The 13,687-nt window shown below is 32.4% G+C and overlaps 1 protein-coding gene and 1 pseudogene across 1 annotated transcript; one reads left to right on the top strand and one right to left on the bottom strand.

The window, feature by feature from the left end:
* LOC114424575 overlaps positions 1-7,108 on the bottom strand; it is a 29,179-nt pseudogene extending 22,071 nt beyond the window's left edge.
* A 2,571-nt stretch (positions 7,109-9,679) lies between these two features.
* LOC114424602 (F-box/kelch-repeat protein At3g23880-like) lies at positions 9,680-11,653 on the top strand. The gene is made up of 2 exons (XM_028391471.1): positions 9,680-10,941; positions 11,341-11,653. The coding sequence occupies exon 1, from the start codon at positions 9,848-9,850 to the stop codon at positions 10,922-10,924; it is 1,077 nt and encodes a 358-aa protein (XP_028247272.1). The 5' UTR covers positions 9,680-9,847; the 3' UTR covers positions 10,925-10,941; positions 11,341-11,653.
* The last annotated feature ends 2,034 nt before the right edge of the window (positions 11,654-13,687 follow it).

Raw genomic sequence — 13,687 nt, 5'->3', positions numbered from 1 at the left:
AGGTAAGTACATGAAACATTTAGGTTAAATTTCATACAAACAAATTCAATAGTTATTTTAATAGTATACATACAGTGTTCCATTCATTCTTTAGTTCGCCGCTGACTATGCACCACATCCAATGCATGACATAATATCCACACTCATACCCTCCGGCTTGTACATGACTCTACAAGCAATATGAAAATACCCAATTAAGCTTTGTCATTTGTAGGTAGCACATGGTACTTATTTGAAATTTCATTCAATAAAAGGAATAACGACATACCTTTGGTTCAATCCATTGAGGTGCAGGTCCATTCTCCTTACCTTCGAAAGTACTGGATATATTCTTCATTGCACTAAGTTTTAAAATAACAAATAACGTATATGACATGTAATATGTTCACTGCGAAACTACAAGTGTTAACCAATGCTAAATTTTATAAGGTTGCCAATTACTTATTAACAGCAGCCTTAATGTGAACATCAAGCTTTTTCCATAAAGAACAAAACCAAACTATAATATTGTCTTGTGGACACAAAAAAAGAAGTTGCCAATGTGCCCTGAAGTCAACAAAATCAAATTATTTAACTTTTAATGCAAAGACATTGATAACAGTCTATGGATTGACTTATTGATTCAAGTAAGGTCCTAAGTAAACTTCTCGATGTGATTCCTTGACCCAGTTGGCGATGTACTGTTCATATTATGTACGTTTGTCCTTTGCACAGTGTATAGCCTGGGGCTCAAGGAAACCATAAACTGGAGCCAATCCTATGCTTGTACTACAATCATTGATAAACCTATTTCATGCACGGTAAACAATATTGTTAGGCATATATTGTAAGGACAATTTACTTAGAGTTACATAACTTTTATTCCCTACTTTATTTCTCACTGTTTTCAGGCATCTTCTTTTTTATTCATCTTATTTCTCTCTCCTTTTTACCAAACAAAACATTAGTATTGTAAAAAATCATTTTTTTTTATAGCTAGACTCGATCCTTGTTGGTTATATAAAAAATACATGCACCATATTTTATTTTCAAAATGATCATTGCAGAATATAAAATAAATAAAACTAAAGCACATGATAAGAGTCTTAAACTTCATTACTTTTTTATCGACAAATAAAATATCGATATAAATACGATACCACGTATCAAGTGTACCATACCAGAACCCATTTACAAGTAACTTTGCCAGAATAGGTCCTATGTGAATGAGTTCCCCAAAATTGGTTATAAGATATTTATGCAGACGTCATATACCTAAGGTGGGAAAACTTCAACAATTTGGCCATTTTGGAGCTGTCTAACATGGGATTAATAGGGGAAATTCCTGAGTCTTTATCAGAAGTAAAGAGGTTGACATTTGTGGGACTTAGTGACAACAACCTCACAGGGACTCATGTATTGGGTTGACATTGTATACCAATAGTAATGTACAAAATAGTTAATTTAGTAGATGACTGAATTTGTAATCTATTATCAGACTTTGAAGTTCAATGTTCCTCCAACTAAGAGGATTGAAGTGCAGGGATTTGCAGAACTTCAATACGGTATGCTGAGGTACATGGGAACCATCACGGATAGTGGCCATTTTCATTCGTGTCACTAATTTGGTCACAACATATCCTAATTAACTCTAGGGGTTTCAGTCTCAATCAACCTCAGTATCATAATTCATAACACTAGATAAGTATTTCAACTACCTAGACTAGTAGTACTGATGAAACAATCTTAGTAGCATTTACAGACTTAAATTTAGGGGAAAATAAATACTAATGTTGCTGGAAAATAAGATCATGTCCAGCAAAATAAGTTCATCATGATATCAATTATCAACCAATATAGTCTAAAGCACAAAATAAACAAAATAAATCATTCTCCTCATATTCAAGTCAAATTGTTATACTATATTTAATATTAACAGACCAAATTATGGTTGCAGTCATATTAATCCTTTCTCATATGTTCACATTATTTTTATGTACTCTCTCCCAAAATTCATGTGGTACTATAAAAACTAACTTGCTCCAAACAAAGTTAATGAATTTCAGCAACCAGGAAAACTGAAAGATGTCTAAAATTTCACATTTGTTGTTGGTTCCTCCACGTATTCAGCATTTACAGCTGCAATTGAAACCAAAATAGACATGAGTTTTTATTATCAATATTGTATGGCAAGCAACACCTAAATTAATTGTGACTAATCCAAATACTTTTGATCAAGAGTCTTATGTAGCAGTACATGCGAACAGACTTCAAAGTTTCAAACTCCTACACGAAATTTTAACACAATGGCACCCTGAAATTGAAGTCTAGATATAAACAAAATGTAATTCGTAGATGTATACAAACCTTGACTATTAATTTAAAAGTTTTCATATGTTTCTCATATCCAATTTAATTTGAATTGCCTTTTTCTCTCTCTCATTTTCTCTGTCTCTCTCGCACACAACAATACATACATGTATGCAGTGTCATAGGGTCCTTTTAGACTAACAGTGGCAATGTGCTTATGTCTGCTACAACCCGTGCCTCATAGCTTACAATTTGTGTTGAACACCAACATACTCCTATTACCTTACTGTTTGTACTTGTGTTTGTTATCAACAAACTCAGTGATGCAATATAAAATGAGAGATATAGATGCTTATTTAGTACACGGTGAAAATCTTGACGGTTTTCTGTTTCTCATGGTACCACAAAATTATATATTTATATTCCTTCTTTTTTATAGTACTGATTAACGTAGCCATAAGTAGAAGCCATTAAAAAAACATAGCATGGAAATCTTCATGATTCTGTTACCACTTATCAGCCATTAATGCTAATGGACTAAGGTTTGGCATGAAATTCTCTTCAAAGGTGCTAATGATGCATACACTAATTAGTCAAACTACTAAAAGCATAACATTATTGGTTATACATGTTTGATGATAAAATAAAAGTTATGAACCCTAAGAAAACAATGTTGAATGTTTAGCCTCTTATCAGAAGGGCAGCTAGTTTCCTTTACCTTGTCAAGTGCGAAGGTTAATGCTCCTAGGTCAGATATTGGCCTGCAAAAAAAAATCTTGCTTAATCATTACATGACATAGAACATACAAATTTCAACAAGTAGCTAAAACTGCAGCTGCAGGCATACATATTACCAAAATTAAATTTTCAAAGACCATCAAATAACCTTAAGCCACCAACATGTGTTTGCAATTTAATGTAACAATTGGAACTCAAGCCATGTGCTCTCTACAACCCAAAACACAACTTAATCTCCCAATGCCAAAATCTTAGGTAAGATTGGCCCCAACTAAATAAATACAGACTTTGGGCAAGACTAGATACACACACTACTGCAGACACAGCATGGTTACATGAGTTTCAATTAAAATTGATATTTCAGGATTATTAGGTTGTGTCACAGTAGTGGAACCTATGAATGTAAATCTACTGAGAAGGTTGTGCTTCAATTTGGAAAACATAATGGGTTACAAGATTTATTGCTCCTTTTATAGTTGGTCCTTTTGTTTGTCCCAAGCTTCCTGACTCTATTGAAAAAGCTCTACTTATGGTGTTTGGTATAAAGCCTGCACCTTACTCTACTATGTTTCTTCTTCCAGATTATTTTTCATGTTAAATTAATTCACTTTGATTTCTATCTTAAAAAGGTAAACTATGACTTACATGCATGCACTGTCTCAAGTGCTTTAAAATTCAAGTTTCACTTAAGCTTGTTTGAGTATGGTTCAGTATAACTCTAAAATGAAGCATGAAGAACAAACTATATATAAAGGTAGAAAATATTTTAAATAAGCAAAACGGACTTGACAATGACATAGGCAAGCTAGAAAAATTGATTTTATAGCTACATGACCAATCTTTCTAAATCTGGCTTTGTCTAAAATATTTGATCTCTGTATGTACACTACTCTTATTAATGGAATCCTAGTCGTTGAATTCCCAAATTGTTCCTAAAACTCTTTTGGCAATACTTTGAAGTAATGGTTGGAGTATTACTATTTTAGAACAGTTAAACCTTAATTAGGACCTACTAGCAAAGAGATAGTCTGAAGCAAACAATTTCTATAGTAGGCTACAAGAACCTTGAAGATAACAGATATGCAGATAGGAAAACTCATTAATGCATAAAATTCTATTTGTCGTACAAGTAAGTCTCTAATATGAGATGGTATCTATGATGCAAATCTTATGAAAATAAAAAAATACTTAAATAATTATTTTGATGAGTGATATACTTAAAAAAAATACTCACAATGCCAACAAATTCATATCATCATAAACACCAAGCATGCATCAATCAAACCGGGGGCTTATCGAGGACAACAAGAACAACAAACTTGTGCCTCAAAACAATGTACTTACCGCCGTCGGAGTGAAGACAAGGTTGTGGAGACCTACACAGGCAATGTTGCGGCGGAATGAAGGACCTAGGTATGACCCAAGCAGGAAGACGAGTCTGCAAGGGTGCAAAAAAGGCTAAAATTGCGAATTAAATATCAAATGAAAATAAAGAAAGAAACTGCAATAATAAGAAAAAGAACACTAAACATACATTATCTACTTTTTTTCCTTAAACCATATTCAAAATCTAACTTTGTATTTAAGACAAAGCAAAACTAAGAAAAAGCAGTGGCTGGGGGATCCTAGAGATTTCTTGCTTAGTGTGCTACCTACATCAGATTCAGATCGTTAACTATTAGCCATAATTTAATTTATATATATATATATATATATATATATATATCCTTATATTTTTATCACAATCTTAACTATTAATTTTTTAATCAACCACTATTAATTTGTATATATACATTAACTATATATGTAGATTAATTGTTTTGTCTTGTATGAATTGATAAATTAATGTTTGTTGCAGAATGCTTTAGAGTTCGGTGCTTGTAGTTGTAGATGCTAAGAAACCTGTATGTTCTATTGTTAGATTCCTCTGCAAGAATATTTATCGCCATGCAGTATGTTGAAAATTGTTGTATTTGAAGGAACAACATTAAAACTAAGGATCCGTTTGGTAGCTATGAAGAAACACAGTATCACTACTAGAAAACAAGTTAACATATTTATCGCTGCTCTATTTCTAGTTCATTTTATACAAATTACTCTTGTAATAATAAGCATTTGTTTTCATTTGTAATTCTAAAACACTACTTCCCCTAACACAATTGCTTCCCTTCAAAACTCAACATTCTCAATTTTGTGAATAAAAAGCAAGAGTTGTCATAAGTAATGTGGTGTGGGGATGTCAATTGATGGAAGTTACAAAAAATTTTACACAACATCCAAGCAATCAATGATAATTGAATGTCATGATCCAACACATCATATTTTGGGAAAATTGAATGTCATGATCCATCACATTTCTGCATATATATTTAGTATTAAGATGTGTACCAGCAATCCTAAAATGTTCTGTGTAGCTATTTTCCATTCAAAGACACTACGCAAGATTAGAGACTCCAAAATTAATTTTGTTTTATACCAATTGCTATTATGCTTTGTTGTGTCTTGCTAAATGCATATTTAATTTGAAGCAACTTCATTATTTTTTGTCTTATCTGTTAATGCTTTAATTGGAATATAGTTTACAAGCCAGGTAATATATAATTTAGATATATGTGCAGACATGTAATATTGTCATGCAAATTTTAATTTTTAATTATTGTTATGTTAGAGCATGTGCATGCAACTGTTTTAGAGAGAGCTGGTGATAAGTGAAGCTAGCTCACAAACAATTCAAGATTTCGTTAGCTCTATAAGCTAGGCTCATGAGTCATGATTTGAGTCTGATTTGAGAACTGAATTTTTGACCCTGTTCAGTAAATGAGTTGAGCTTCAGCTTTTAATGGCTTGTTCTGATACAGGTCTATTAGTAGTAGGCCAAGGAGATGGACCTTGGATATGCAGGGTTTACATTAGAGAAATAAAGAAACAAAGCCAAAATTAAATAGACTAGGCTAGGACACATAGTCTTATCTGTTATATTTCTTTTTTGGTTGGGATGCACTAATAGTGGAGAGGTAGTTATATAGGAGTAAAACAGGAGGGCTATGACTTTTCTTTCTGTTGTTCCATTCAGCATTTCGGCTTCTGCCTTGGGCTAGGATAGTTTTTCTACAGAGTATAGCTCTTGGGCAGGAATTAACAATGTTTTCTATACCACCACAAGATGTTTAACTCACTTTGATAAGGTGGAAGTACTTTACTTCCCATGTTCATTTATTTTTCTAAACCATAACTTAATGAAATCTCATGGTTATCTATTTGTAGTGAGCCTGATGAATTTTTTATCCCTTATTAGGTGGAAAACATGACTCAGAAAGCCCAACTTCAAGAAGTTGAGTTGGAAAGAACAAGTAAACAGTTAAAAGAAGCAATAGCAATACAACAAAGCGAAGAAACTGCCAAATGCAAAGCAGCAAAGGAATTGATCAAGTCACTCACTGCCCAGGTAGAAACTCTTACCCCTTTACCCAATTTTCGAAACTATATTCTTATGATAGCTAGAAGTTCTCACTCATGAACCCAAATATGAACAACCCCCCAAAAAATTCATTTTCGTGCATTGCATTGGGTTTGCACCCTAACCTTCATCCACTCTATCACCTCATCCCATATCTCATTGCTCACTTCAGCATCATCTGGCAGACACAATATTATCTACAATTCAACTAATCAGAGAAATTAACACTAGTTTATGCACAGATCATGCAAAACAAAAGCTAGCCTAGAGAAGAATTCAGCGATTGGCCTCATGGTTTACTAGCGATTGGAACATTTGGAAACAAGGGTGAAATCAAAGCAGACTTAGATGAGAAAAATACACAAGAGGATCAATAATGCACTATGCAAACAACCAAAACCAATACTAAAAAACATGTAATTCCAGCAACCTAGCTACAAGGGTAAAGCGAGAAACCTAACTTTGACAGAAGAAAAACCTAGGGCATGGCGGGGCGCACGGCACACAATGCTTTGAAGCCAACCGCGAAACAGGCAACCACGAAACACGGCGCATAGGTAAAGCAAGATTAGTCTAGGGCAGGTCCTTCGAGGTTCAGAGCTTCGTGCGCGGGGTCGTCGAGAGTGCGGGAAAAGGCAAAACTTTTTCGACAAAAATAAATTTTAACACCTTTTTTAAAATAAACTAAGACGATTGTGTAGTGTCACCCGTCGTAGATTTTTATAAGCAAATTACCAAAATGCCATCGCGATCCGGCTACAAAGACAAGCTTCGAAGACCGTTGTTGTTCCGTTGTCGTTATTTACAAAAATGCCACTGACGCACATTCTACATCGGTTCTCTTGAACCGCCTTAAATTGTATGTCGTAAAAAGAACTTTTTTTAGTAGTGCAAGATTGCAGTTAAACTGATAAATTAAATGGTTGGCAAGTTATTTTCTCATGAAAAAGAAATAAAAATGGAGAAATTTGGTCGGTTATTAACAATTTAGTAAGGAATCTCTGATCTATTTTTAAACTATCATATCAACGCACTTCATTATGTTTGTGAAGATTCAGGAATCTCTAACTATTTTTAAGCTAATAATTTCAGCTGATTTAGCTGGTAGAGATATGAAATTGAGTTTAATTAAGTTTAATTATGAATATTTTTCATTTATAAAATGTAAAGTGAAATTCACACAAATATTAAAGATTTAATATGCAGTATCCAAGAGTTTCTCAAAGCTGTAAAAGTAGTTTTCCAATTCTTAGAAGTGATTATCCTTAAGTTTTTTCATTAGAAATCAATGTTCACATATCAGTTCATAATTTGCTTTCATTTTAGGGACGCATATAGGAGAAAAGTTTTCATATTTGAAAATCAAGAATGTTGGACATCATGATATCTTATAAATTATAATATTAAAATTTGTTTAGTTAGTCATAAACAATTTTAGAAATGTTGAAACAAGTTTTTTTAAATTAAAAAAAAATTATGTTTGGTTTCAATATAATTTTTCTAAATATATAAGTTTTTTTCTTTACAAATGTCGTTTTTGTGGCATAACTTCTTCAGATACATTTCTTAATTTACTCAAATATTATAATAAAATAGTACATTTAACTATATTTCTAAAATTCTTTAAAGAAAAAAAAACAAAATAATTTAATTTCCAAATAAAATATGGTTGAATAACAATACAAAATAATTTTATTATGTTAATATTTTATAATTTTTTACAGCATGTTAATATTTTTTAATTAAATTCTAAATCAAATTAAATTTACTAGTATTTTTTTTTTACCAGTATGTTTCTAGTATTTCGTGTCCTCTTACGCAGGACATGAGCTTCCATTCATATAAATTCAAATATTTGAGGGAAACATCTTATATGGATGGAATTAGTAAAGAATAAAAAGAAGTAGATGGAGAATTAGAGGAAATCACCTCACATTAATAAAAAGCCACACCCAGATAAGAAAAAGTTTGTTTTAAAAAAATCAAATAAAATAGAAGGGAAGAGTGTTTGAGACTTTAGGGAGTGTTTAATACAAGTGAATTTTTTTGTTTTTCTAGAATCTTTAAGTTGAAAATTTTAGAGGAGTGTTTCACATTCCCATAAATCAAAGGATAGGGTGCATTTGTTTCTTCGAATCTGTTTTCATTCATCAGAATGTTATTCTCAAGAATATTATATGAGAATCACATCCTTAGATATTTTAAGAAAAATAGATTTATTTAACTATTAAAATTGATTGTAAATCTTTTTTATATTCTCACGAATATTTAAAAAAATTTTTGATTTAACATAGTTTTTTTTTTTCTACGAATGTATGTTATATCAATAAAATATCTTTTTTATATTAAAGAACTTATTAAATACACCTACACAACAAGACACCTTACTTACTAAACATTGTAATTTGCAAATGGTGAGAAATCTTACATTTTTTTTCAATAAATTCCTTAACCACATCCTATTATTAAAGAATCACAATATCAAAATATTCCCTTCAATCTTATAAAAATAAAAATAAAAACAAGCAACACAAAAAGACAATACAACAAAACTTTAATCACACCCTAAGTGGGAACAAATTTTCTAATATAAAATATAAGATGATAATAATTATATCTAGAGGACGTATTATGTAAATGATTAATTTTAGTTGTTAGATTAAAAATATTTTAAATTCAAATTAAAATATCATTTAATTATAAAATCTAAAAAAAATCACCAATTAGAAAAATAAATATATAAAAGATCTATTTGATCACATCTTAAAATCTCTCAACAATCATGATGGTGCTTATCAATTTGAGATATTTTAAAGCATGATAATTAGTTTTTTTTAGAGATTTGATTTTTTGTTTTGTAAATATTTTTAAAATTTTATTAGTTATGTGAGAAATTAATTTAAATTTAAAATATTTTTATTCTAATTAAATTTTTTATTTTATTCTAATGGCTGAGATTGATTATTTATCAAAATATATATATATATAGAGAGAGAACAATTATTTTTTCTTGATAATAAAAATAATCAATTTGAACTGTTTAGTTAAAATAAAAGACCTAACTTAAAAATATTTGAAATTCAAATCAAAACTCCAATTAATCATAAAATCTCTAAAAATCCAACTGAAAATCAAGTAAGATGATGATTCTAGTATATTTTAAAAGATAACAATTGTGAAAAAAGAGATAAGATGGCCTAGCAAAGTTTCAGCCCAGTTAAATAAGATGACATCATCAAAGATGTAGCGAAAGACGAAGAGCATGGAGAACCAGAATGAGACTCTCCCTCGAGACTTGATCAGAGAAATTCTCCTCAGATTGCCGGTGAAATCTGTTCTGAAATGCAAGCGTGTCTGTAAGACATGGCTTTCTCTTATTTCCGATTTGGCATTTCCCATTATGACCTTGCTGCCGCACCCTGCCATCGACTTGTTTTCAAATCAAAGGGTTTTCTTGTTAATAGCATTGATGTAGACGCACCCCTTTTCATGAATTCCGCTGAACTGAATTTCCTTTCCACCCCTCCATCACCCCCGCACGGTGCTGCTCATCATCATAATAATCATAAATATATTATTCTTGGTTCGTACAGAGGGATACTACTTTTATACTTCCTGTTCCACTATGATCTCATTCTTTGGAATCCATCAATTGGTGTCCACCAACCATTAACATACTTTAAATTTGACTTCACCACCATTGCCATACGTAGCTATGGTTTTGGCTATGACTCATCAACAAATAACCACTGTTTAGTTCTGATTATTTTGGATGAGTCTGAAGATGATGATGATGATGATGATGATGATGATGATGATTGCATGGTTGAAATCCGGGTTTGTTCTTTTGAATCTGCTTCTTCTGTTTCATATAAGGATATTTTTTTTCCATACCATTACATTAACAACAAATTCTACGCTGGGTCATTTTTTAATGAGGCTCTTCATTGGTTGGTTTTGACCGACGATGAAGATGTTCCTGTCATAGTTGCATTTGATCTGATACAAAGGAGTTTATCAGATACTATTCCTCTCTTTGATCATTTCACTGTGGAAAAATATAAAGTTCAAAGTTTTGGGGTCATGGGAGGATGTCTCAGTGTGTGCTGCTTGGTCCAAGGCTGTGCAACTGCCGAAATATGGATGATGAAGGAATATAAAGTGCAGTCATCTTGGACTAAGTACATGGTTATACCTATTTATAAAATTCCTAATTATCACTTTTCCCCCATATGCATCACTAAAGATGGTCACATTTTGGGATCAAATACCGGAAGAAGATTAGAGAAACGTAATCACAAAGGAGAACTCCTTGAGTTTCTCACATATGCTGGAGGTGGAGATTGGTGCTGTTTCAATCTACTGTCTGCTATGTATAGAGAGAGTCTACTGCTCCCTAGTGACATCATTGGGGAACCAAGTGAAGATGACCAAGAGTAGCAGACAAGAATATCACGGTATGCATTTTCTCCAATCCCTTGCACCATTGTATTCTTCATATTCATCTTGAATTATGTGCAGAATGCTTGGTGTGTGGCAAATCATGTTAATTTGCTGATAATACTTGTTTTTCTAATTTTTAAATTAAATTATACATGAGATTGCATGGAAAGATGAGGTTTGGTGATGGTGGATTCGGTTTACCTTAGCTAAATCTTTGATGTCTTGCTTACTCAAAAGCTTCAATAATCAAAGGTCATTTAAATGAAAAATATATAAGAAAAACAGCTATTTCTTAGAGTAAAAGCAATTAGGATTTCGCATGATGTTCTACAATATCACTGTTTTACTGCCAAAATCTTAGAGAATGTGCAATTAATATTCTAACATTTACATTGAGTTCATGTTTGCTGCAGGGCATGAAATATGCAAGAATACGTGCAATTATCTTGATGTCGCTTTCCTACAAATGGTGACACTGCTAGCAGAGACCATAGCACTTGGAAGAGAATGGCATATATATGATATTAAATTATCTAGTGTTTAGTGAAGATGCCGCACTAATGTCTGTCTTAGTGTAGATTTCGGTGAAGTTAGAGTATCAGCAGTCTTACAATTTAACTATGTTTCAGATTATCCCTTTTCCTCTTAATTTTAATATGTTTGCAGTTTGTTTATCTTACGCTCTTTTATATACTTTTCAGATTCAAGTCCTATTTATTTGATTCATTCCCTCTATTTTCCCAACTCCATAACCAATCTCCCATCCCTAATCTCACTAATTAATAACCCCAGAACTTGGAGTTCCCCAACCAACCTTGGTATAATGTATGGTATATTATCAAATTAGTATAGAATATGGAAAAACTTGGTAAAATGCATACTTTAAATATTTTATTGTGGTAATCTTTTGAGTCTGTTTTGCATGCACTTTGAAAAGGGGAACGTGAAAACAACAATTCTAGCGGTGTGGCTTCTGTAAATTTGATAACTCCATTAGCTCTCTCAGTGCATACAACATAACTTAAGCCTTACTTCTTTCCAGCCCTTCTTAACCTGAAAATTTAAATGGTAGGATTCAAATTCAGGAAGTTTTTTCTCTCAGTATTCCAAAATCTTCATCTGAGAAACCAAGATTGCTGTCAGACTGATAAATTAAAGTTGGCAAGTTATTTTCTCTTGAACAATAAATAAAAATGGGAAATTTGGTTGGTTATTAACACTTAAATAAGGAATCGTGATGTATTTTAAAACTATTAATGTACTTCACCGCTGGAGTTCCAGTTTAATGTATTATATAATCTGTTTAGTTTGCAGTCATTCACAAGAAGTTTATTTTCAAAAATAGTCCAAACTCATCAATATTTTTTTTTATCGACAAATATTAATTGTTGGTTTTTGTTAACCTTTTTCTTCTTATCTTTTTTCTTAACCACCCAATTAATTTTGTATCTCCATTTATCAACATTGTTAGATGTTCTTAGTTGAAACAATGAGTATGTGTGCCCCCCTGTTCCCAAGTGTTAAAGGATGAAAGGAAACTTCCTTCTTGACATTGTGACTTCAGTTTAACAAACAAAATCTATGCTTCAACTTCTAAACAATGACCAAAAGTCCCTTTCTCAAAAGGCACATACTTACTGAAAGATTCGAAATCTGGTTCAAGTCTTGCTGTAAGGCAAACTAAATCTACTCCTTACCTGTCACCATATACTCCTCGCTATTTCATGATGTTATTTTTTTATAATTTTTATGACAATTATTTTTGGATTTTATTTCAAAGCCTTACAATGTTAGCAAGATAATCTAAGGGAGCTTTTAGACATTTTTCATTTAGCTTGTACTGAATTTTTAATATTTTTGTGAATTTCATTTTACTTTTTAACATTTTTCACATAAGTATTAAAATTTCAGTAAAAGTAGTTGTTCATATCACGCTTGACCAGGGTTGTATCCCATTTTTAAAAAGTTATTGTTACTGGTGATGTTTTTGTAAATAAGTAAACATGTTAACGACAATTTTAGTTAAAATTTTCCTAAAAACACTCGGATTGAAGACGATTATGGTGAAAACCATCCTAGTCCAACTTGAAAACGGTTTCACCTAAAACTGATTTCATATTCTCTAGCCTCCCCATAAAAGAAAAATGTACGAACACACGTGTTTTCAATATCGCTCTCTTAATAGAGAATCAAATCTACCACAAAGAAACCGTCCACCCCTCTCCTTCGCCGTCGCCACCAACCATATGCGACCACCTTTCCTTCCTCCCTGCCACCTCAGCCTCACTTTTTCCCTTTCCTCGGAGGACCGACAAGTCCTCGCATACCTCATCTCATGCTATAATAGATTGATGAATAAGGAAAAAAGATAAAATATGAAGTGTGTGCACATAGTCGTGTAGTAGTATAATTTATAAAGCTCAGATTCTTAAAATTGATGCAACCCAAGAGTTAAAATTCAGCTCCTGGAAAGCATCATCATAGCAAGTAGCAACTTGAGTTGAGCTAAGTTGGCATTTGGAGAAGCTGTTAATGTGGAGTTCTCAATCTGTTTGTTTAGTAGCCAAAGACGAAGCAGCATGGAGAACCTCACTCAGACTCAGCCTCTGGAGTTGATCAGAGAAATTCTTCTCAGATTGCCAGTGAGATCGATAAAGCATGCCTTTCTCTGATACAGATGCACCATTTATACATGGCGGGGAGGATACAGTACGTTTGCTTCGTGCGGTGCATCTCCTACTCCCCCACGCCACCCCAATT

The sequence above is a fragment of the Glycine soja genome, chromosome 8, assembly GCF_004193775.1.
Source record: "Glycine soja cultivar W05 chromosome 8, ASM419377v2, whole genome shotgun sequence".
Lineage (NCBI taxonomy): Eukaryota > Viridiplantae > Streptophyta > Magnoliopsida > Fabales > Fabaceae > Glycine > Glycine soja.
Note: the sequence above shows the minus strand (reverse complement) of the source record. Positions and strands in the feature narration are given on the sequence as shown.